General features: G+C 43.7%; 2 protein-coding genes across 2 annotated transcripts in view; both read left to right on the top strand.

Moving 5' to 3' along the window:
- LOC110535880 (multiple epidermal growth factor-like domains protein 9) overlaps window positions 1-16173 on the top strand; it is a 33539-nt gene extending 17366 nt beyond the window's left edge. Inside the window, exons 3-6 of the mRNA XM_021621225.2 lie at window positions 3478-3617; window positions 4784-4933; window positions 13638-13907; window positions 14013-16173. Of these exons, the coding sequence (XP_021476900.2) occupies window positions 3478-3617; window positions 4784-4933; window positions 13638-13907; window positions 14013-14524 (1072 nt within the window). The 3' untranslated portion in view covers window positions 14525-16173. The remainder of the gene's footprint in view (window positions 1-3477; window positions 3618-4783; window positions 4934-13637; window positions 13908-14012) is intronic.
- A 3188-nt stretch (window positions 16174-19361) lies between these two features.
- On the top strand, window positions 19362-22169 carry LOC110535881 (tumor necrosis factor ligand superfamily member 6). Its single transcript, XM_021621226.2, has 4 exons — window positions 19362-19905; window positions 20089-20116; window positions 20220-20270; window positions 20370-22169. The coding sequence occupies exons 1-4, from the start codon at window positions 19702-19704 to the stop codon at window positions 20837-20839; spliced, it is 753 nt and encodes a 250-aa protein (XP_021476901.1). The 5' UTR covers window positions 19362-19701; the 3' UTR covers window positions 20840-22169.
- The last annotated feature ends 611 nt before the right edge of the window (window positions 22170-22780 follow it).

Here is a 22780-nt window from a genome sequence, read left to right on the forward strand (position 1 = left end):
TTGCTCTAATGGCTGGAGTGCAGTGCAGTGGCCATGTCTGCCAGCACATTGTGCCAGGCTTTACTCTGAGCTGAGTTACATAACTGGCCCAATGTATGATCCTGAGCCAGGGGTGCTCTGGAATGGATCACAACTCTTGGCCCTTGATGTTGTTAAACATTCTCTCTCTGAAGATCTGACGGTGTGCCCTGACTCTAAAACATGCTTAGTGTAGAACAGTGTGTGTCTTTCTTGACTGGCGACCATTCTCCCCCCGCATTGTGTGTATGAGAACACAGACTGCATTTCTGACTTCTGCTGTTTCCCTGTGGTTAAAGAGGATGCAGTCAGCACAGATATGTGCTCAGTCTATTGTGATTCCCCAGTCATGCGCAAGCAACTTATGGCCGGCATCGCCATGGCAGCAGCAGAACAGCCGAACAGCCTGGTTGCCATGTAATACTGACCTAGTTAATATGCGTCTGTAACACAGAACAGAGTGGCTGGGCTACGCAGCCTGAAGCCCAATGAAAACACACCAAAACAACCCCCTCCTCCACCTAGTGACACTACGTGGGTGGTAGTTTGAACGTTTCATTGTGGCTCAATAGATACCACCACAGATGGGGGGCTTCTAGGGTGTCATCACAGGTTGGTTTTGGGTGGTGATAACAGTCGGGGAATTGGGACACCAAGGATGAGATCAGTGCTGTCGTACAATACTGTTTACGTCTCGCTGAAAACACATTCAACTATGAGATTGTCTCACCATCTGCTCCCGTTGGCCAGAAAAGAAAAGCTTCTTACATCAGAGAGACTGAATCACTGACAGTGACACTGGGAACCTGCCTCCAAATTTCTTGTCTGTTTTTTTTTTTACCAAATAAGCTACCATTCTGGCAACTTTCCCAAAATCCACAGGTTTTCCAGAAATCATGGTTGGAGAATTCTGGATTTCCTGCTTATTCCCTCCCGATTCCAGGAGTCTTTCACATGTGATTTCTGAAAAACCTGACAAAGTGACAGGAATTTTGCAACCATAGGAACAGAAAAGAGCTTTTACTTCTCTACTGTGTCACATTCCTATGGCTCCCTCTCCAAGTCTACTGCTACTGTAGCTTTCTCCTCTCCGCCTCCAATCCCATGGAGTCATATGATGGCGTATTTTTGTCTTTTGGGGGGGTTCATGTTTTTTTTTGATGTGTGTCTCTGTCTGTGTTCCTTCCGAGCTGCTTAAAGCTTTGTTCTTCCCATCAGGTTACACACAGTCCACTAAGCATTACCATCAACATAACATTTGCATCAATAGCAGTGTTTTAATTAGGCCTCATTTGAAAAAGGCCCACGCACTCATGGGAAGGCATTAAGGCAACTGCTCTGTCACTTCTTGGGCTCGGTTGTTATTGGCTTGTTGTAGTCCACAGATCTATTCGGTTGATCTTTTGGGTGAAAGGGAGTGATCGGGCGTGACTCATCGCGTTGTGTTTTTCCTTTGAGACTCGGGGATCAGCACACAGGGCGATTTGGAATCAGAGTGCGCGTGTGTAGCCTATAGTGTAGCCCCCCCACCCCAGTGTCTCATGTGCTGTATAATTCAATATATGCTTCAGCTTGACTGTTTCGCAGGCTGGCCACACAGCAGTATGTGGAATGTGCAGGGGAAATGCAATGGAGTATATTGGCATTAGGACGGAACACATTAGCGAATGAAATAAGTGATGTTCAAAGCTCGACGATGTGCTAAAGAGCTCAAGTTGAATTGGATTTATGTGGGCTCTAGCAAGACTGGATAATCAAATAGAAAGCACCCTCTAGTTCCAGCTGTCAGCAATCATACGCATCATCATCATCATCATCATCATCATCATCAGCAGCAGCAGCAGCACACTAACTCATTGTTTAGTTTTAGCCCGCCATTTTATTACCTCAGAGATTTACATAGACAATAAACAGTTGACAAACTGTGTTTATTCTTCCCTTTCATTTTGTAATCATTGATTACTTTCATCTCCTTCCAAAAGGCATTGTACTGTAATCAAAACTACAGTGAATTCTCTGTAAAAATGGTACTGTAATCAAAACTACAGTGAATTCTCTGTAAAAATGGTACTGTAATCAAAACTACAGTGAATTCTCTGTAAAAATTGTACTTTAAATCAAAACTACAGTGAATTCTCTGTAAAAATGGTACTGTAATCAAAACTACAGTGAATTCTCTGTAAAAATTGTACTTTAAATCAAAACTACAGTGAATTCTCTGTAAAATGGTACTTTAAATCAAAACTACAGTGAATTCTCTGTAAAAATGGTACTTTAAATCAAAACTACAGTGAATTCTCTGTAAAAATGGTACTTTAAATCAAAACTACAGTGAATTCTCTGTAAAAATGGTACTTTAAATCAAAACTACAGTGAATTCTCTGTAAAAATGGTACTGTAATCAAAACTACAGTGAATTCTCTGTAAAAATGGTACTTTAAATCAAAACCGCAGGGAATTCTCTGTAATGAATGACTTGCCTGTTTTTTTTTATTATAGGGAAACCCTGCAGATCCTCACAGTACCATTCAGGGCTAGTTATGAGCTGCATGTCAGTCCACGATGACCAGAGACAACTGGGTGTAAATGAGTTAATGCTCGAGACAGATCTTTCTTAAACCCCTTCTCTTCAGACATAGCTGCTCTTTCTACCCAGCAAGAGAGAGGGCTACGCAGGAGGTGGTCTGTCCTTTTGTGTCTTGCTGAGAGCCCTTGAGAGGTGCTGAATGCTTGAAGAGGATCCCACAGGTACCCTGACCCATTCCCTCTTCAAGGTCACTGTCTAATAGAGTATATGAGGGGAAAGCCTGGCAGAAAGAGGCCCTGTGAGGCTGAGCATTATCATGGCTGGCCTGTAGGCTGTGGGATCCAGGCAGGCTCCCAGTCTCCAACCTTGGACCAGATGTTCCTAGAGTGCTCCAGTCTGGTCCAGACTCTACCATGCTGCCCTGCCCCCAGAACATGCCAACCATGTTAGTGGAATTAAGTAGACAGCTTTGAACTGTGGAGGAGGGGGGCTGGGCTAACCTATGCCATTGAACCCATCTGGAGTAGCTGTGCTCTTTTCACCACGGAGGGAAGGATCTGGTTTTCATTTTCTTTTAAAGCAAAACTACAAGTTACACATTACAACCACAACAATCTCTTAATTGAATCAAAATGGCCAAGGCGTGTTATGGATAGCAGATGGATTGATGGGAGAAACCACTCAGGGGGAACCTACAGGATGTCGTGCGTGAAACCGTTAGAATAATCTGGACACAGAATGTCATGGCTAATGCAATCCTAACCAAATAGTGCAGTTTCCCTGTCGGACTGTAGAGAGCTCTCAAACCCACCATTACAGCAGTACAGTTAGGCTGTTACACAACATAAAGGCTGGACAATCAAATAGAGAAGGATCAAAGTATGTGATGTGACCGTATGCTGGATGCTGACTGTGCTCTCCTGTTCTTTCAGCTCAGGAATGTGTGTGTGTAAGACGGGAGTGTACGGGCCCAAGTGTGACGAGTGCCACCCAGGCTTCTTCCGTTTCAGCAGCACTGGGTGCCAACCCTGTCAGTGCAACAGCCTTACTAACTACTGCCACCCGCAATCGGGTGAGTAATCCACTACACCACACCTTCTATCTACAAACCACAACAATCACCCTTTCAAATCAGATCAAAAAGTGTATTTGTCACGTGCTCTGAATACAACAGTGAAATGCTTACTTACAGGCTCTACCCAATAGTGCAAAAAAGGTATTAGGTGAACAATAGGTAAGTAAATAAATAAAAACAACAGTATAAAGACAGGCTATATACAGTAGCGAGGCTATAAAAGTAGCGAGGCTACATACAGACACCGGTTAGTCAGGCTGATTGAGGTAGTATGTACATGTAGATATGGTTAAAGTGACTATGCATACATGATGAACAGAGAGTAGCAGCAGCGTAAAAAGAGGGGTTGTGGGGTGGCACACAATGCAAATTGTCCGGGTAGCCATTTGATTACCTGTTACACACTAATCCTGTGTGTGTCCGTGTCCCATCCTGTGTATCGTTGTGTGAGTGGACAGCTATTGAGAGGCTTGGAGAGGGTCAAGGTGGATGGGATTGTTGAACCCCTCTGTCTGCCATTGTGATGCAGAAGAATGATAAATGCTGTGGATGTACTTCCTTAGCTCAGGTCTGATGTCATGGACAATGACCCTCTGTCAGCCAGGGAGCGTTACATCAGAAACATGAGGGTATGCAAAACACATTAGACTGTCTCTTCCAGATTAACATGACAGTGACCTGTTCCATTTCAATCTGAATACTGGAAAATCAAGCTGATTTGTTCCTACTTCTATAGGGTCATTGTTTTTTAGATAAGAGTGATAGTTAGGTGTCCTCTATCGTGAGGTGTCCTCTATCGAGAAGGACAGAAAACAACAATAGTGTTTACTGTATTCCTTCATTTAGAGAACATCTGCAATGCCCCACTATACTGAATCATTTCATATCCCATATAGTATTGGTTCCTTTTCCACAAAAACCTCTCAACTTAATTACTATGTAACAGGCAACTAAACAGTCTGGGGCTCAAATTAGCAGGATAGTAGTATTTGCTGGATTAACGGTTTCTATACTATACAAACCAAACCACCAGTGTTCAGGTGTGGTCAATAAATACCATATGTCAATAGTCCCAACATTGGAGAAACAGACCCGTTTTCAAAACATGTAAGCATAGGACATGGACGTTAACTTTGAACCATAACTTCCCTCCTTTTCCACAGGCATCTGTCTGAACTGCCAGGCCAACACTCAAGGACCCAACAGTGAGGAATGCAAGCCTAGATTCTACTGCAGCTCTGGTGCTACCACCACCGATGCCTGTGTCCCCTGCCCCTGTTCCAACACCACCTCCACTGGCACCTGTCACATTGGTGAGTAGCCACTATCCCCTGCCTCAGTAGTGCCCTTCTTAGGTCACCATATTAGTGCCCTTGCCAGTCAATTCGTCAGGGTGTGGACTCTACAAGGTGTCGAAAGCATTCCAAAGGGATGCTGGTCCGTTGACTCAGGTTGGCTGGATGTTCTTTCTTGATACAAAATGGGAAACTGTTGAGCGTGAAAAACCCAGCAGTGTCGCAGTTCTGAACACACTCAAACCGGAGCGCCTGGCACATACTACCATACCCCGTTCAAAGGCACTTCAATCTTTTGTCAGGCCCATTCATCCTCTGAATGGCACACACACAATTCATGTCTCCCGGCTTAAAAATCCTTCTTTAACCTGTCTCCTTCCCTTCATCTACACTGATTTGAGGTGGATTTAACAGGGATCATCGCTTTCACCTCGATTCACCTGATCAGTAAAATGTCAAGGTTAAGAGCAGGTGTTCCTACTGTTTGTACACCCAGTGTAGAGTCCCTATTAATCTAATACCATCTCTGTAGGCCTAATAATAAAGATTTGTCGTTCAACTTTCAAAATCTATTACCTTTTAATGTGGTATTAACATAACCAAGAGGCGAAAGAAACGCACACCAATTTAGGCGAGGTGCTGGCTAGCGGAGTAGAACACTTCAAAAATGAACGGAGCGCTGCACACTCTAGGAGCTCAGATGCAATTTAATAACCAACGTTTCCACAGACAAGCTGTCTGAGACAGGGTATATTAACATAATCAGTCATGATGTTTTCATCGGATTGTCAATCACCTCAAAATGCTCCTGTAAGCCTGGCTACCTGCGCACGTTCGTCCGCTCTAAAAGAATCCCCGCCTCCGTAGGCTTCAGTGCACTGTGCACACGCCATTTGGGGAATGGAGAAAGACATCTGTAACAAAACACCCAAAACATTTGCTGATTTTCATTCATTAGGCCTACACTTGTAACCTGAATCGACGCGTCCACTGAATTGATGCGTCTCGGCCACTCATCTCTGCCTTCACAAAATGTCGATCCATAGCGCATTTTGGAGAGCATTCCACACATTTTCAAGTCCATTCGTTAATTTTTAATGGGGGTGACATGTGGTAACGATAACTTTTAGGCTATTACACTATTATTTATCATGGCATCTTTGTTTTAATTATTGTGACAGGTTAATGTTCAACCAGTACAGCGTACCCCCACTATTCTTAACTCTCCAACAGTGAAGCACCATCGACAGTCACTGCCAGGGATGAAGGCTTTGTCCCCATTACTATAACCCCATTCGCAAGCATACTGCTTGTCTTTCACAGATAATTGCAATTTACTTGTGATGGTTTGCCAAAGCGTCAATATCTGGGCCCTCTGGTTGACAATGTTTAATCCCAAATTTCTTGTCCCTGCTGGTGTTGGTCTGTTAGGGCCTAACAGTTAGGCTTCTTGACAGTGGATGGGTCTCCTCACATCAGCAAAATCCCAAATGTGTCAGGTAGACACGTTCACTATTAAGCATGTTTTAACCAAGCAAGCCAGTATAGGTCTGTATCCATACTAAACTGATACCTCAGCAGATGAGGCCTAATCCTCGGAGCCACAGACATAAGTAGAGTCCCTGTCTGTCTGTCTGTCTGTCAGTCTGGTCTGTCACTGTCCTCCCAAACTCTGATCTGACCAATCAGCCGCAGCCATGTGACTTACGGCCTCCCATTGGGTCCCAGCAGCCTGGCAACAGCCATGTGGAGACAGGGAGTGGAAGGTGGACACGCCAGGCTGAGGTTGAGCTGAACATAGATCACACTGAACATCCTGGGCACAGCTGGGCCACTTCACAGCAAGCTAGTCAGGCAGTAGAACAGAGGGGGTGGGTGGCACCACAACACAGCTCCTTGAATTAGGGGCGGCAGGTAGCCTACTGGTTAGAGCGTTGGGCCAATAACTGAAAGGTTGCTAGATCGAATCCCTGAGCTGACAAGGTAAAACTCTGTCGTTCTGCCCCTGAACAAGGCAGTTAACCCGCTGTTCCTAGGCCGTCATTGTAAATAAGAATTTGTTCTTAACTGACTTGCCTAGTTAAATAAAAAATTAACCAGGCAGCAGTAGGGTGATAATGTTGTGTGTGAGGAATCAACAAAAGCCTCAGAGGTTGCCCTGGCAACAGTGACTAATCCACAATGCAGTACCGTGAGAGAGAGATTAAATTATCTGTGTGTAGCTTCTCTTTTCTCAAAGGTACATAAGGGCTTGACTCATTCATCCTAAGGCTAATAAAACATTGACTTATTTGTGTGTGTGTGTGTGTGCGTCTGCATGAAAAGGAAGTGGCTGAGCTGGCTGTAGCAGGGAGGATGGTACTGGGTAAATATCCAGGTCAGGTTGTTGAGTCAGTATCTGTATGTGAAGGTCCTTTGCCTCTCCTGGTGATATAACATGTTTCCCTCTGACAATAGCGTTTCCACTGACAACGACCCAGGGTTAAACCCGACCAATCAGACTGCCTATAGATAAGAGGTGTTATCACTCCTAGACTTTATTGGTCTAGCTCTCATCTAAGATTTGAATTGTCGCTTTGGAAAGTGTGTCTGTTGTGGACACATATTGGTCCATAAATCGGAATGAGTTAGATATGGATGATATTAAGCAGACTTAAGCCAGCACACATTTAGGGTACCAATAAGTATGTGGCTATTTTCTATATTACCTTGCTTAGGAGGGGATCCACACTTACACTAATGACATGTAGAAAGCCTGATTATTGTACTCAATAATATTTGGTGTCAGACCTCCTGGAACTTAATGGATGTGCTTACAGCAGAAGGGGATATATAACAGTTAGTTAGCATCATATTACTAAGGACCAGAGGCTGGAGGAGAACGCTGACCCTGGAGGAGACAGACATCTCATGATAATGAGAAGTGATGAGGATGCTCTAACACAAGGGATCAGTCTTTAGATACGATTAAAGTGAATTTGATTCCGGGCTGTAAAGACCTGTGTTTGTGGAACAGTGTTTGTTCCACACTTAAGCCATATCTTTCTCTGATTACATCGGTGGTCGTGTGTGGCTCAGAGCATGGTGCTTGCTACGACAAGTGTTTTGGGTTCAATTCCCACTAGAGCCACCCACACAAAAACTTTTTGGGTACACATTTCTGCTAAATGGCTTATTATTATCGTTTAATCTTTTCTCTGAAACTTTTGATGTAGCTTTAAAATGTATCTGAGCAACAAAAACAATTGTATTATTAGCTAGGGAACTCTTATATAGTCGCCTAGACTAGAGACACTGCCATAGGGCTTACGTTTTGCGTTGTGCAGTATTACAAACCAATCTGTGTTTGGCATTCTGGTGCCACCTAGTGGTGGTACATCAGCCAAGTCTCTTATACCAAACGCGGTCACGACACGCAGGTTAAAATATCAAAACAAACTCTGAACCAATTACATTAATTTGGGGACAGGTCGAAAAGCATTAAACATGTATGGTAATTTAGCTAGCTAATTTGTCCTATTTAGCTAGCTTGCTGTTGTTAGCTAATTTGTCCTGGGATATAAACATTGAGTTGTTATTTTACCTGAAATGCACAAGGTCCTCTACTCTTGACAATTACTCCACACATAAAACGGTCAACCGAATCGTTTCTAGTCATCTCTCCTCCTTCCAGGCTTTTTCATATTTGAATTTATATGGTGATTGGCATCTAAACGTTCATAGTATTACCACGACGACCGGCAAAACAGTTTGTCTTTCAATCACCCACGTGGGTATAACCAATGAGGAGATGGCACGTGGGTACCTGCTTCTACAAACCAATGAGAAGATGGGAGAGGCAGGACTTGCAGCGCGATCTGCGTCAGAAATAGGAATGACTTCTGTTTTACGCTTCGAACACATCGACTGTGTCATTGCATTTCGATACACCAGAAGTACATTCATTTCCAATGGAACGCTGCATTTGCCTTGCAGCATTGCATTGCAGAGGCAGTTGCAGTGCGTTCTGTGTGGTGCATACATTCGATTTTTCGAACGTATGCATCAAATTGTATGTGTAGACTTCACCGAAAGTAGCAAAATATGAATGTAGATTTTTTTTTTTTGCACACATATTCAGTAAAAATGTGGGATTACATAAAAACAGTTTGATTGCATAATTTCTTTACATTTTTTATGAATTTATTTGCCAAGTATATTATTTATTCGATGACATCCACAAATTAATTGTGAGAGCCTATAATATAATTTCCCTCCAAAATGCAGTTTTGGAGCGAAATGCAATAATAAATAGTCAAGATAGCAGAGTAGGCTCTTTCAACAATGAGACCAAGGTTGAGGAAGGTGGTCTTGATCGCACTGTTGGGCCGTGACCAGCCCCGCCGAAAGCGCAGGTCTGTGTGGGTCCCCAGATGGTTAAAGTCCCGAAAGCAGGCAGGGGAGTTCCACCGTCTAATTCAAGAGCTTCTACTGTTTGGAGAGGAATTCCGAAGTTACTTTCATCTGGACCGAAGCCAGTTGGATCACCTGCTCCAGATGGTTGGAGCCAGGATCACCCAGATGTATACCAACTACCGGGAGTCCATCAGCCCAGTTGAACGCCTGGCGATTTGTCTCTGGTAAGCTACATTCTAGTACAGTTTTAAAGCCTTTGATACCATAATTGATTGTTATTTGATACATTGTTTTTATGCGCAAACTAGCTAGCTAAAGGGCTCTAGTTAATAATCCCTATTTGACATCAGATGCACTTTTACAGAATGTTCATTGGGACTATAACTTTTCCCAAAGTTGGTTTATAATCCTTTTTTAAATTATGCAATGTTACCAAATGAAAAGAAAGGTGCCTTCTGCCCTGATGAAGGTAGGCTAGTCTTTTCCAGGACCCATTGTTGTTCAAGACAGTTACAGTCATTCATTATATTCTTATTGGACTCGCATACACTCTTAGAGAAAAAGGTTCCAAAAGTGTCCTTCTGCTTTCCCCATAGGATAACCATTTTTGGTTCCAGGTATAATACTTAATACATGGAACCCAATAGGGTTCTACTTGGAACCAAAAGTGGTATTACCTGGAACCTAAAAGGGATCTCCTATGGGGACAGCCAGAGAACCCTTTTAAGTAGATAGTACCATTCTTTCTAAGAGTAGAGTTGGCCTGGACCACAGTTTATTGATATAGTCGTAGACTGAATTGTACTATTACACTATAATTAGTAAAGCAAAATAAACAGTAATGAGGTAGCTATATGAGTATATATAATATGTGGGTGGAATTCAAGTTATACACTATATTGATCATTATTTTGAATTATATTTTAGATTCTTGGCGACAGGGGACTCCTACAGGACCATAGGATTCATCTTCCGAGTTGGACGGTCCACGGTGGCAGGCATTGTCCCCTCTGTGGCACAAGCCATTTGGGACTGTCTGGTTGGTGAATACATGCCTGTCCCCAAGGAGGAAGACTGGAGGGCCATCGCTGCTGAGTTCCTGGAGAGGTGGAATTTCCCCAACTGTCTTGGCTCCATTGACGGGAAACATGTAGTAATCCAGGCTCCACCGTGCTCAGGTTCGCAATTCTACAACTACAAGGGTACATATTCAGTTGTACTCTTGGCTGTAGTCGATGCCATCTACTGTTTCCACTTTGTCGATGTTGGTGCTTACGGCAAGGGAAGTAATGGCGGGACCCTACGGGACTCTGCCTTTGGCCTGGCACTTCAGGATGGCACCCTGGATATTCCACCACCTGCATCACTCCCTGGGGCTGAAGACCTGGGACCTGTTCCCCACGTCTTCGTCGGCGATGAGGCCTTCCCTTTAAGACCCAACCTCATGAGGCCCTACGCTGGACACCAGCTGCCATTGCCAAAGCCTGTAAGGATCTTTAACAAACGACTGTCCAGGGCAAGGTTAGTTGTTGAATGCAGCTTTGCGATTCTGGCAGCCCGGTGGAGAATGTATTGGAGAGTGCTTGGTCTCAGGCCCTCAAATGTCGATGCCTGCGTGAAGGCCACATGTGTTCTCCACAAATACCTGCGGAGGTCATTCCAGGAGCCGCTCCGGATGGAGATGGGCACGCCAAATGGTCACCTTCCTGATGTCACCGGGGCAGGTCCCAACAACGCCCCCAGACAGGCACTCCAGGTGAGGGAGAAGCTGACCACCTACTTCTCATCGCCAGCAGGTGAAGTCCCATGGCAGTATGCCGTGGAGTGAAACGGCTCTTCTAAGAGCCCCATAACACAAAGGTTATTTTAAGAACCATCCACCGTTGTCCATAAAATTGCATTTTTCCCCCAGATTACTTTATGTATCATTGTCTCTCTTCATTTGGAAGTTATATTTAAGTGAAATTTGGGAGTAAACACCACACCTTAACCCCTTCCCTCTCCCATTAACGTCAGTATTATACACACCTGGCATGGTACATCAGGTGAGCGGGAGCACTAATTAAGGTTATACGACATACAGTTAGTATGATAACAAAGGGAAGGGTAACCTAGGTAACCTAGGGTCCATACAAATAGTACAGTTTACCACCATGTTCACTGGCCTGACAAAATACAGAATGTGTAGCCTGTAATCTGTAGCATGTATTTTTGGCACAACTGCAGACCGATACAGGGACTACTCATAAAGCCTAGACGTAGTAGGGGAACTTCAGACATGGCCATAAAGAGAGAGAGGGCAGGGCACTGGAGATCTGAGGTACGAAGAGGTGTGTGTCTCTGTCTCTGAGAAAAGGGGAATAATATGTAGCCATAACACAGCTAAACAAACAAATGGCCCCTGGACGTCGCGGACCAGTCGATGGAACATAACTTCACAAAAAGTTTCAACACCCTGGTTTTCAAGTGGTTTTAAATGAAATAAATATATTGACCTTTAGTCTCGTAAGAGACCAAGAGCATCTGTGAAAACTCCGGATGAGTTTCAATTCAGAAACCGTAGCGCTAAATGTTATGCAGCAGTGACGCAATACACAGTCGGTGTGTTCGAAGCGTTAGCCCTTAGCAACGCAGACGCTCGTTAGCACTCGCGAGCAGTGTGGGTGCAATAATTGAATAACATGGATTTCTACATTCATTTTACAGCGCACGCGACGTGTCAGGTCTGGTCAGCATGTTAAGTTGGAGTCATTAAAACGTATTTTTCAACCACTCGACAAATGTCTTGTTAACAAACTATAGTTTTGGCAAGTCGGTTAGGACATCTACTTTGTGCATGACACGTCATTTTTCCAACAATTGTTGACAGACAGATTATTTCACTTATAATTTACTGTATCACAATTCCAGTGGGTCAGAAGATTACATACACTAAATTGACTGTGCCTTTAAACAGCTTGGAAAATTCCAGAAAATGGTGTCATGGCTTTAGAAGCTTCTGATAGGCCAATTGACCTGTGGATGTATTTCAAGGCCTACCTTCAAACTCAGAACCTCTTTGCTTGATTATGGGAAAATCAAAAGAAATCAGCCAAGACCGCAGAAAAAACATTGTAGACCTCCACAAGTCTGGTTCATCCTTGGGAGCAATTTCCAAGCGCCTGAAGGTACCATGTTCATCTGTACAAACAATAGTGCACAAGTATAAACGCCATGGCCATACCGCTCAGGAAGGAGACGCATACTGTCTCCTAAAGGTGAACGTACTTTGGTGCGAAAAGTGCAAATCAATCCCAGAACAACAGCAAAGGACCTTGTGAAGATGCTGGAGGAAACAGGTACAAAATTATCTATATCCACAGTAAAACAAGTCCTATTTCGACAACCTGAAAGGCCGCTCAGCAAGGAAGAAGCCACTGCTCCAAAACCGCCATAAAAAAGCCAGACTACGGTTTGCAACTGCACATGGGACAAAGATGGTACTGTTTGGAGAAATGTCTTCTGGTCTGATGAAACAAAAATAGAACTGTTTGGCCATAATGACCATCATTATGTTAGGAGGAAAAAGGGGGAGGCTTGCAAGCCGAAGAACAACATCCCAACCGTGAAGCACAAGGGTGGCAGCGTCATGTTGTGGGGGTGCTTTGCTGCAGGAGGGACTGGTACACTATACAAAATAGATGGCATCATGAGGGAGAAAAATAATGTGGATATATTGAAGCAACATATCAAGACAATCAGTCAGGAAGTTAAAGCCTGGTCGCAAATGTGTCTTCCAAATGGACAATGACCCCAAGCATACTTCCAAAGTTGTGGCAAAATGGCTTAAGGACAACAAAGTCAAGGTATTGGAGTGGCCATCACAAAGCCCTGACCTCAATCCTATAGAAAATGTGTAGGCAGAACTGAAAAAGCGCGTGTGAGCAAGGTGGCCTACAAACCTGACTCAGTTACACCAGCTCTGTCAGGAAGAATAGATCAGAATTCACCCAACTTATTGTGGGAAGCTTGTGGAAGGCTACTTGAAACATTTGACCCAAGTTAAACAATTTAAAGGCAATGCTACCAAATACTAATTGAATGTATGTAAACTTTTGACCCACTGGGAATGTGATGAAAGAAATAAAAGCTGAAATATATCACTCTACTATTATTCTGACATTTCACATTCTTAAAATAAATTGGTGATCCTAACTGACCTAAGACAGTGAATTTTTACTAGGATTAAATGTCAGGAATTGTGAAAAACTGAGTTTAAATGTATTTGGCTACGGTGTATGTAAACTTCCGACTTCAACTGTATTTGTGTGTTTTTTTGTTTCCCTAGACTCTGATGGGTTCCCAGTGTGTGACCAGTGCCTGTCTGAATACAGTGGTCAGCAGTGTAACCAGTGCAAGGCTGGATTCTACAGTGCCAACAGTGGGTGTGTTCCCTGCGACTGCAGTGGTAACGCAGACCCGACACGCCCGGCCCAGCTCTGCCAACCTGATACTGGCCACTGCCTGAGCTGCACCAACAACACCACGGGACCTCAATGCCAGCTCTGTGCTGCCGGCTTCACAGGGGACGCCCGCGCCCACAACTGCACCCGCCCAGGTAAGGGTCATCCAATAATTTGGTGCAGAGGAGTATTAGTATATTGCGTGTGCCATGAGTAGCTGAATGCATGCCCATTCACATTGTAAATCATTCGTTTTTTAGCAGCACGGATAATTCCTACGCCAGAGCCCACGACAACGACAGAGGCCTCTAAAACCCCCACCCCTGCTCCAACCCCCAGGAGCAAGGGCCTGACCTCCACGGTGCCCACCGGTGCTCCCCCCTCCACCACTAACTCCAGCATCCTACTGAGCGTAGCCACCACCCAGGCGCTGCTCACCAGCCTGGGCAGCCCCTCAGACAACACCACAGCCGCCCTCACAGAGGTCTCCTGGACCCAGTTCAACGTCATCGTCCTGGCCGTCATCATCCTGGTGGTGGTGGTGCTGCTGGGCTTCGTGGGAGGGGTGTACACCTACCGAGAGTACCAGAATCGCAAGCTCAATGCTCCCTTCTGGACCATCGAGCTGAAGGAGGACAACATCAGCTGCAGTAGTTACCATGACAGCATTCCCAACGCTGACGTATCGGGCTTGCTGGAGGACGAGGCCAACGAGGTGGCGCCCAACGGCCAGCTGGCTCTCACCACCCAGGGCAACTGCTACAAGGCATAGCCCACAGGGCAGACAGACAGACTGCACACTGCTAACAGACTGGACACACACAGAGGCTTCCGGCCTGGCTGCCTGCCTCACAGGACAGAGACCTGAAATGGATAAAGACTTTCAAAGCTGCTGGACACCAAACCCAAAGCTCCATGTGTAACTCGACTCCCTCTATCCAGCTCCTCTCTCCCTCTGTGGAACTGAAGGAGATTCTGCATAAGGCCATTGGCACCAACAGACTGACAGACAAAGGAAAAAGGGAAGGTGTGTTTCTTTTTTGCTTTTGTCCTGGCAAAAGATTACAAGATTTTGGGCTCCATTACAGATTGAAGTGATTCACGTAAAATAAGAAGTCAATGAAGGGTCCAAAGAGTAGACTGTTTTACTTCAGTTGTGCCTGCAGAGGGCACTGTTAAGGATGTGGATGGTTGTGGTAATGGGGTGTTTGCCCATGCAAGAGTATTGGACCGTGTCTCTGTTGTATGGACACTGTTTCTTATGCAGTTCAATGGCCATCAGACCACTCATCAGGAGACTGAGCATTTCAGAACCTTTTAAAACGGACTAACAGTTTAAGTTACAACTTGAACGGAGCTCTGGTCCAGACAATGATTGTTATTTTAATGAATTGTATTTATTGTTTCAAGTTTTGTTCTTGGGATAAATGTTCCACGTGTAAGATGTTTTTCATGGTGTTTAAAACTGTGTGCTATATTGAATGCAAATTGAAAAGTGCAACATTTGTTCATATGTATGTATTTTTTGTTAGCTATTGGGAAAAGTGACGGCTGCTGGCTTAAATGACCTTGTCTTTTGTTTTCGGCTGTATCCTGTATGAACAATTTCCAGGTCCTTACCTTGAGTATTAACAAGGAGTGTTTTAGATGAGGAAACAAACATACCTTGTATCCTCTCTCTACTCAGCACTGTGCAGGGCAGTAGGTCCCATTGCTTGTTATGATCATCACATTGACTTTGTTTTACTGATTTACTGATTTACCGAGTGCTGATCTGCTGGTTTGAGAAAGACCTACCTCTACGGAAGGTGTTGAACACATTCTTGCTCAAAAAGTAGCTCTAGTCCATTTCAGCTGGTTTCATTAAGTCATCCAAATCTAGGACAAAATGATTCTAGCCTTAATTTCCTATATAGTCTTATATCCGTACAAAATAGACCGATCTTGGTAATGTGTTGCTGGCAGCAACACTATTAATTCTGCTCGTGCTTTTATGTTGTTTATAAACTACAATGATATCTAGGATTTGTTTCTGTAAAAATGAATTAATGGGTTAAGTTATTAAGGGAACTGACTCCTCAGGTACTGCCTCTTTCCCCAGTGTGATCACTGTAAATAAGAGTAGGACATTGTACAGATGAATGTGAATAGGATCATTATTATTGTACAGGTGGAGTGCAGTGTACACTCAGAACAGTCGGTACGGTTACACTTAAAGGCTCCGATATGGTCTGGGCACAGTCCACACAGGAAATGAATTATAAATAGACCTACCCTCTGTATTGTCTTGCAGGATTACATGTCATCATCCATCCCTAACTACTGATTTCAATTAAATTATTCATGGTAAATTGTGTAAATACCACAAACTCAAAATTTCACATACAATGCTAAATAAAATTGGGTTTCTTGGTTAGTCTGTAACTGTGTTTAGCTCCTTTATATTTGCATGTTTACCCAAAATAAACGTAAAATAAAAATACACTTCATTAGCACTGAAATGACTTAAACACAGAAACACAGCTGCTGTGAAAGGATAACAAACTAAAACTCCAGTTTTAGTTTGTTATCCTTTCACAGCAGCTGTGTTTCTGTGTTTAAGTCATTTCAGTGCTAATGAAGTGTATTTTTATTTTATTTAAAGAGGCAAGTCAGTTAAGAACAAATTCTTATTTACAATGACGGCCTAACCCGGATGACGCTGGGCCAATCGTGCACCACCCTATGGGACTCCCAATCACGATACAGCCTGGATTTGAACCAGGGTGTTTGTAGTGATGCCTCAAGCACTGAGATGCAGTGCCTTAGACCGCTGCGCCTAAGTTCAACAGAGAAGACTGCTCTGAATGTTTTCTTATTAAAGCTAGAATCCGTAGTTGCTACATCAACTTTTGGACTTATAAATGAATTATATATATATATATATCCATTGATGCTTGAAGAAGATTATAAATCTCTCATCACCTTAGTCTAGCTGTTGTACATCATCAGAACCCAAAATATAAGCTTGATTTACTCCAATGTTTGTAAACAATGTAAATGTAAACAAACACTGTATAGCCTCAACATGGTTAAAACTATACATTTGATACACTATATCTACAAAAGTATGCACACACCCATTCAAATGAGTGGATTCAGCTATTTCAGCCACACCCATTGCTGACAGGTGTATAAGCAACGTCAACACAAGAACTGTTCGTCGGAAGCTTCATGAAATGGGTTTCCACGGTAAGCAGCCGCACACAAGCCTAAGATCACCAGATGCAATGCCAAGCGTCGGTTGGAGTGGTGCAAAGCTCACCATCATTGGACTCCGGAGCAGTGGAAATGTGTTCTCTGGAGTGATGAATCACACTTCCCCATCTGGTAGTCTGACGGACAAATCTGGGTTTGGCAGATGCAAGAAGAATAATAATGGTCTGGGGCAGTTTTTCATGTTTCGGGCTAGGCCCCTTAGTTCCAGTGAAGGGAAATCTTAATGTTACAGCACATACAATGACATTCTAGACCATTCTGTGCTTCCAACTTTGTGGCAACAGTTTGGGGAAGGCCTTTTCCTTTTTCAGCATGACAATGGCCCCGTGCACAAAGTGAGGTCCATACAGAAATGGTTTGTCGAGATCGGTGTGGAAGAAATTGACTTGCCTGCACAGAGTCCTGACCTCAACCCCATCGAAAACCTTTGGGATGAATTGGAACGCCAACTACAAGCTAGGCCTAATCGCCCAACACCAGTGCCCAACCTCACTAATGCTCTTGTGGCTGAATAGAAGCAAGTCCCCGCAGCAATGTTCCAACATCTAGTGGAAAGCCTTCCCAGAAGAGTGGAGGCTGTTTATAGCAGCAAAGGGGGAACCAACTCCATATAAATGCCCACGATTTTGGAATGAGATGTTCAGTCCTTGCATCCATAGCTTGATCTATGAATTTGAGTGTGGCAAAATTTCTCCAGACCCATCCCTTTTTTTTGCAAAACAGGTGGTGGGGAGTTCCTCGTTATTGTTTAGATTAAGAATTCTAGCTTTAAGTTGCATAACTTAATTCATTTTGGCTTCCTTTTTGTGGGCATAAGTGGCAACACAGCAAAATGTTTTCATGTGTACTTGGCCCGGTACTGTGTAGCAGTAGCTCCACCTCAGCTGGTGCACCGTCAGTGGGAGCTACCAGCCCGGGCAGCAGCCGGCTAGGAGAGGACCATGCAGCTAGACCCCCACGTATTGAGTGTTTCCAAGCAGATGGTCAGGGTCATCATCCATGTGGCAGACAGGGTGAATATCCCCTTGGAGGTTTTGGATGAGCAGGACTTTCAGAGAAAACAAGGAAACTCACCTAGTGTTGGCAGTTGTGTGGGGCTGACTGGAGGTTGGCCAGAATCTGCCTAGGCCTACTACTCACAATGGGACTGCCTGGCCCTTCACAATGGGGTTGTGTTTCAGGTATGGAAGGAGATTACGTGTGATGCGTATGCCTGGCAGTTCCTTGTACCCAGTTCCCTTCAAGCCCATGTCCTTCGAGCTGTTTGTGAGGCAGTGGGGGAGGGTCACTCCCAGAAGACCGAGACCCTCCAACACCTGAGAGAAGTTCTATTGGGTTTGCTGTCGTCCCATCTACACTCAGTGGCTGTGTGTTGAAGGTGAAAATCAAGCAGAGAAAAGTGACTGGCAATCGTGGTCAAGGCCGCTGCGGTGATACTACTGTTTTTTTGGAAACTGATGGCTTCTACGGTTCTGGCATCTGGATGGACCTGTATTCCTCTAGCCACAACTGTAGAAACCATTAGTATCATTACACCGGTCATTCCAGCCTGGCCAGGTGGTCTAGATTGACGGCTCATTCAAATATTTGGAGGCGTGGTTTGCACACAGTTAATTTTTTACAACCACGAGAGTGTCAACCAGTGTATAGGGAACATTCCTCTGCCCCAGGCATTGCTGATGCATGCCAGAGCTTACAACATCTAGATAGATATTTTAATTTATCGCTAATCACATCATATGTTATAGCAATCTGGTGCCCAACGGCACACGCAATCATTGGTCTGAACAGGGGAACGTGACCTATGTGTTCTGTTCAGTGGAGGCTAGTGATGGGAGGGCGACTCATAATAATGAATGGAGTCAATGGAATGGTATAAAACGCATGGAAACCAGGTGTTTTTTGAGTCTTGAGACCCTTCCATTCATTCCGTTCCAGCCATTACTATGAGCCCATCCTCCCCCAAGGGGCACCAGCCACCACTGGTGTTGTGACAATGAAGACTGAGCATGTCTACTGCCAGTTATGGTCAATAAAGAGCAGTAACTTAAACAAAAAACAAACCATGAAAAGACACTTTTAATTTAGTCTATTTTTTGCTTTAATTGGATGACTTATCCCTTTACAAAATATATTGCTGTAACTGCAGTGCACTGTGGTATTTTGCAGTGTAATGCAGTTCAGTTATACTGCACTGTAAGTACAGTTTTACTGCAAAATTACTGCAGTACATTTTGAGGGTTATTTTGGAGGCAATATTTCCAGCATAGTGTACTGCAGCTATACTGCACTCTGACTGCACTCTTTTTTCGTAAGGATTTAATTATCTATTATTTATTGAACATTTCGAAAGATTATATTTTAAACTTGATTGAAATTTGAATCCTGTAACATTTTGAGAAAAAATACAATTACCTTAAATTCATTGCTGTTGAGTCACGATATTTACAATATTTTGGTTTGTGGTATGGCTAGGTTCCTATTCAGTCCTATCAAGTTCAATGTCTAAACAGGAAGTTAAGTGTTACATGAAAAATTGGCCACTGCAGGCCCTACACTGAAACTCACAGATTGAGACAACACGTTTACACGATACCCTGCCTGACTGTAGGTGGAACGTGGGCGACAAGATTTATAAACGTCGGACTTGAACGGCAAAATCCATTGAGTCGTACTCACTCCCTGCTGATCATGACAGCCGCTGCCAATGAAGAGGTTCGCTGTGAGATCCGATGTCATCGTGCGAAGAGTGACAGGATTCTTTATTCCCGGGTGAGCCGCAGAGATAAAGTGCTGTCAGTGTGCCTCACTCGGTTTGCTGCGTTTGTCTCTGTACTTCTGTCGTGTGCTGCACTCCTGCTACACGCATATCAACATAAAGCAGCGGACAACCAGGTAAGCTTATTTTTGTGTGTGTGGTAAGAATCGAAACTGTTTGGCCCAGTAGCTTAAAGTAAATTTATATAATTATTAGAGAGATCAGAAAACGCTTGTCATTCTAATTGTAGAAAGCTATGGTGTATCTTGCAGACTATTATACACAGTAAATCTGAATGGATCTTGTGTTTTTATTTGTAGCTCACTTCAGCGGGAAGCTATTCTATAGGTAAATCCTGATTATTATTATTATTATGGTTGTCATGATATTATTATAATCATCGTCATCATCATCCTCATCCTCACACTGTCAATTTTATCACTCCATATAGGCAGTCTTCAGCAGCAGCAAGTTAGAACCAATCCAAGTGCTCATCTGACAGGTACAATTATGATGCCCACACTATTCATGATATTACTGCTTGAAAGACCAATCAATAAGACTAAGCTAAAAGGTAATGTCCTCCTTGTCACTCTTCCAGCTCCAGCCTCATTTAATAATTCGAAGAGGGAATACCTGGAATGGGAGGACAAACTTGGACTTGCTCACCTCAGCGACTTTGAGTATGATGACGGCAACCTCATCGTGCCGAAAGATGGCGTGTACGAGGTTTACCTGCAGATCACCTTCCGAAGGCCTAGTCACTTTGTGTGTAGCAAAGAGGGCCCTGTTTTCATCCTCTCCCAGAGGGTGATCCTGTTTGCAATGAACTACCAGAATGACAGAGAACTCCTAACAGCATCTGACACAGTGTACTGCAGTCAGCCCCCTGGCTCAGAGGGCTGCATGGAGGAGGACTCAGTGGTTCCTTACTGGGAAAAGTCTCCACGCACATCCGGAGTGTTTAAACTAAAAGCTGGGGACAGGCTTAGAGTGAGTAACGAGGACAGGTACCATGAGTTGATGCTCCTTCAAGAAGACAAGACATTTTTTGGGGCACATCTCATTTGAGGTACAGGGATAATAATGGACTTAAGGGCTGTATATATATCTGCTTTAGGTTTCTGTTTTTTATTGAATAAGTCGTGACTTGTGTCAACTGCTACATAATGAGAGCAGGGCTTTGTTGAAATGATTGGAACCACTATCACTTATCAGACAAATGTCATATCTGTTCACTATATACTTTATTTATTTCTGGAGAATTTTGATTTGAGAATGATTTGAGAATGTGCGTGAAAGAGCACTTGAAGTACAACATTGCAATGTTATTATGATTTCAAGTGTGGCCATAAATCACTTCTTATTCAATAAAACAGTGATGTTGCTATAGGGTTATCCCAATTCTGATCTTTATCCACAAATTGGTCTTTTGACCAATCAGCTCTTTTGACAATAATTTGGCACAAGATCAGAATTGGGCTGTCTGTGTAAATGCAGCCTATGACAAGTACAAGCTGGGAAATGTATGCCGAGTCAGCGGGTTGCATTAGTGAGGAGGACACGAGGGTGGTCACATGTGTTTACAGGGCAGAGGTCCAGAGTTCCAGTCTCGGTGTGGTCTGATGGTTAAGAAAGAAGTACAGTTAAGCAAGCACGGTGACGTCTGTCACACAGACAAATAGGGAACTTTAGATGAGATTGATGATCTTACCTAAATGCGGTGTGTGGTATTCAACTTCATTTCTGTTAGAAATAAGTAGTCCAACCCTGGGCCGTTGGGAAGTGTTTGTGAGGTGACAAGTTCCTACGTAGTAAGAGAAGCAGACTAGTTACTAGAGGGCTGCTGGTTGAAACCCCCAGGGCTGATGAGGAATGTCTGAGTTGTGCCCTTGAGCAACACATTTAATCTCAACTGCTCCATGAGTGCCTCTCTACGGCTGACCCTGTGGTGTTCCCAGCCTGTCCCGTGGGGTTGGGTACTGTGTCAGCTACACGTGTCCTTAAAGCTCATTCAGTTTTCTACGGTATAAAACTAAGTAAAAGTGACATTTGAGGTGTGTTTCCAGCAGGTAAACAACAGTATGGGCGTACACTGTGTTTACCACCTCAACCTAACCTTACTTAAGAATGCATGGCATGCACGCTATTGCACCATCGTGTGACAGACAACACCCATTGTTGTAAATGTTGATACAATGATGCCAGGCTTCCTGTTTACATAGGCTGACCAGTGCCTTCAGAGAGTATTCACACCCCTTGACTTTTCCACATTTTGTTGTGAGCCTGAATTTAAAATGGATTCAATTGAGATTTGTGTGTCACTGGCCTACACGCAATACCACATCATGTCAAAGTGGAATTATGTTTTTTGACATTTTTACAAAGTAATAAAAAATGAAAAGCTGAAATGTCTTGTGTCAATAAGTATTCAACCCCTTTGTTATGACAAGCTTACTTCAGTTCAGTAGTAAACATGTGCTTAATAAGTCACATTAAACGTTGCATGGACTCTGTGTGCAATAATAGTTTTTAACGTGATTATTTAATGACTACCTCATCTCTGTGCCCCACACATGCAATTATCTGTAAGGTCCCTCAGTCAAGCAGTGAATTTCAAACACAAGTTCAACCACAAAGACCAGGGAGGTTTTCCAATGTCTCGCAAAGAAGGACACCTATTGGTAGATGGGTTGAAATAAGAAAGCAGACATTGCATATCCCTTTTGAGCATGGTGAAATGATTAATTACACTTTGGATGGTGTACCAGTACACCCAGTCACTACAAAGATACAGGTGTTCTTCCTAACTCAGTTGCCGGAGAGAAAGGAAACCGCTCAGGGATTTCACCATGAGGCCAGTGGTCACTTTAAAACAGTTACAGAGTTTAATGGCTGTGACAGGAGAAAACTGAGGATAGATCAACAACATTGTAGTTACTCCACAATACTAACCTAATTGAAAGAGTGGGAAATAAGAAGCCTGTACAGAATAAAACATATTCCAAAACA

This window comes from Oncorhynchus mykiss, chromosome 11 (genome assembly GCF_013265735.2).
Source record: "Oncorhynchus mykiss isolate Arlee chromosome 11, USDA_OmykA_1.1, whole genome shotgun sequence".
Taxonomy (NCBI): Eukaryota; Metazoa; Chordata; class Actinopteri; order Salmoniformes; family Salmonidae; genus Oncorhynchus; species Oncorhynchus mykiss.

What these genes read in the sequence shown, in the direction of transcription:
- LOC110535881 (XM_021621226.2), top strand. Translation starts at nt 19,702, where the DNA reads ATGACAGCCGCTGCCAATGAAGAGGTTCGCTGTGAGATCCGATGTCAT. An exon ending in ATAAAGCAGCGGACAACCAG is followed by an intron (nt 19,906 to 20,088) that starts GTAAGCTTATTT and finishes TTTTATTTGTAG; the next exon opens with CTCACTTCAGCGGGAAGCTA. An exon ending in AGCGGGAAGCTATTCTATAG is followed by an intron (nt 20,117 to 20,219) that starts GTAAATCCTGAT and finishes CACTCCATATAG; the next exon opens with GCAGTCTTCAGCAGCAGCAA.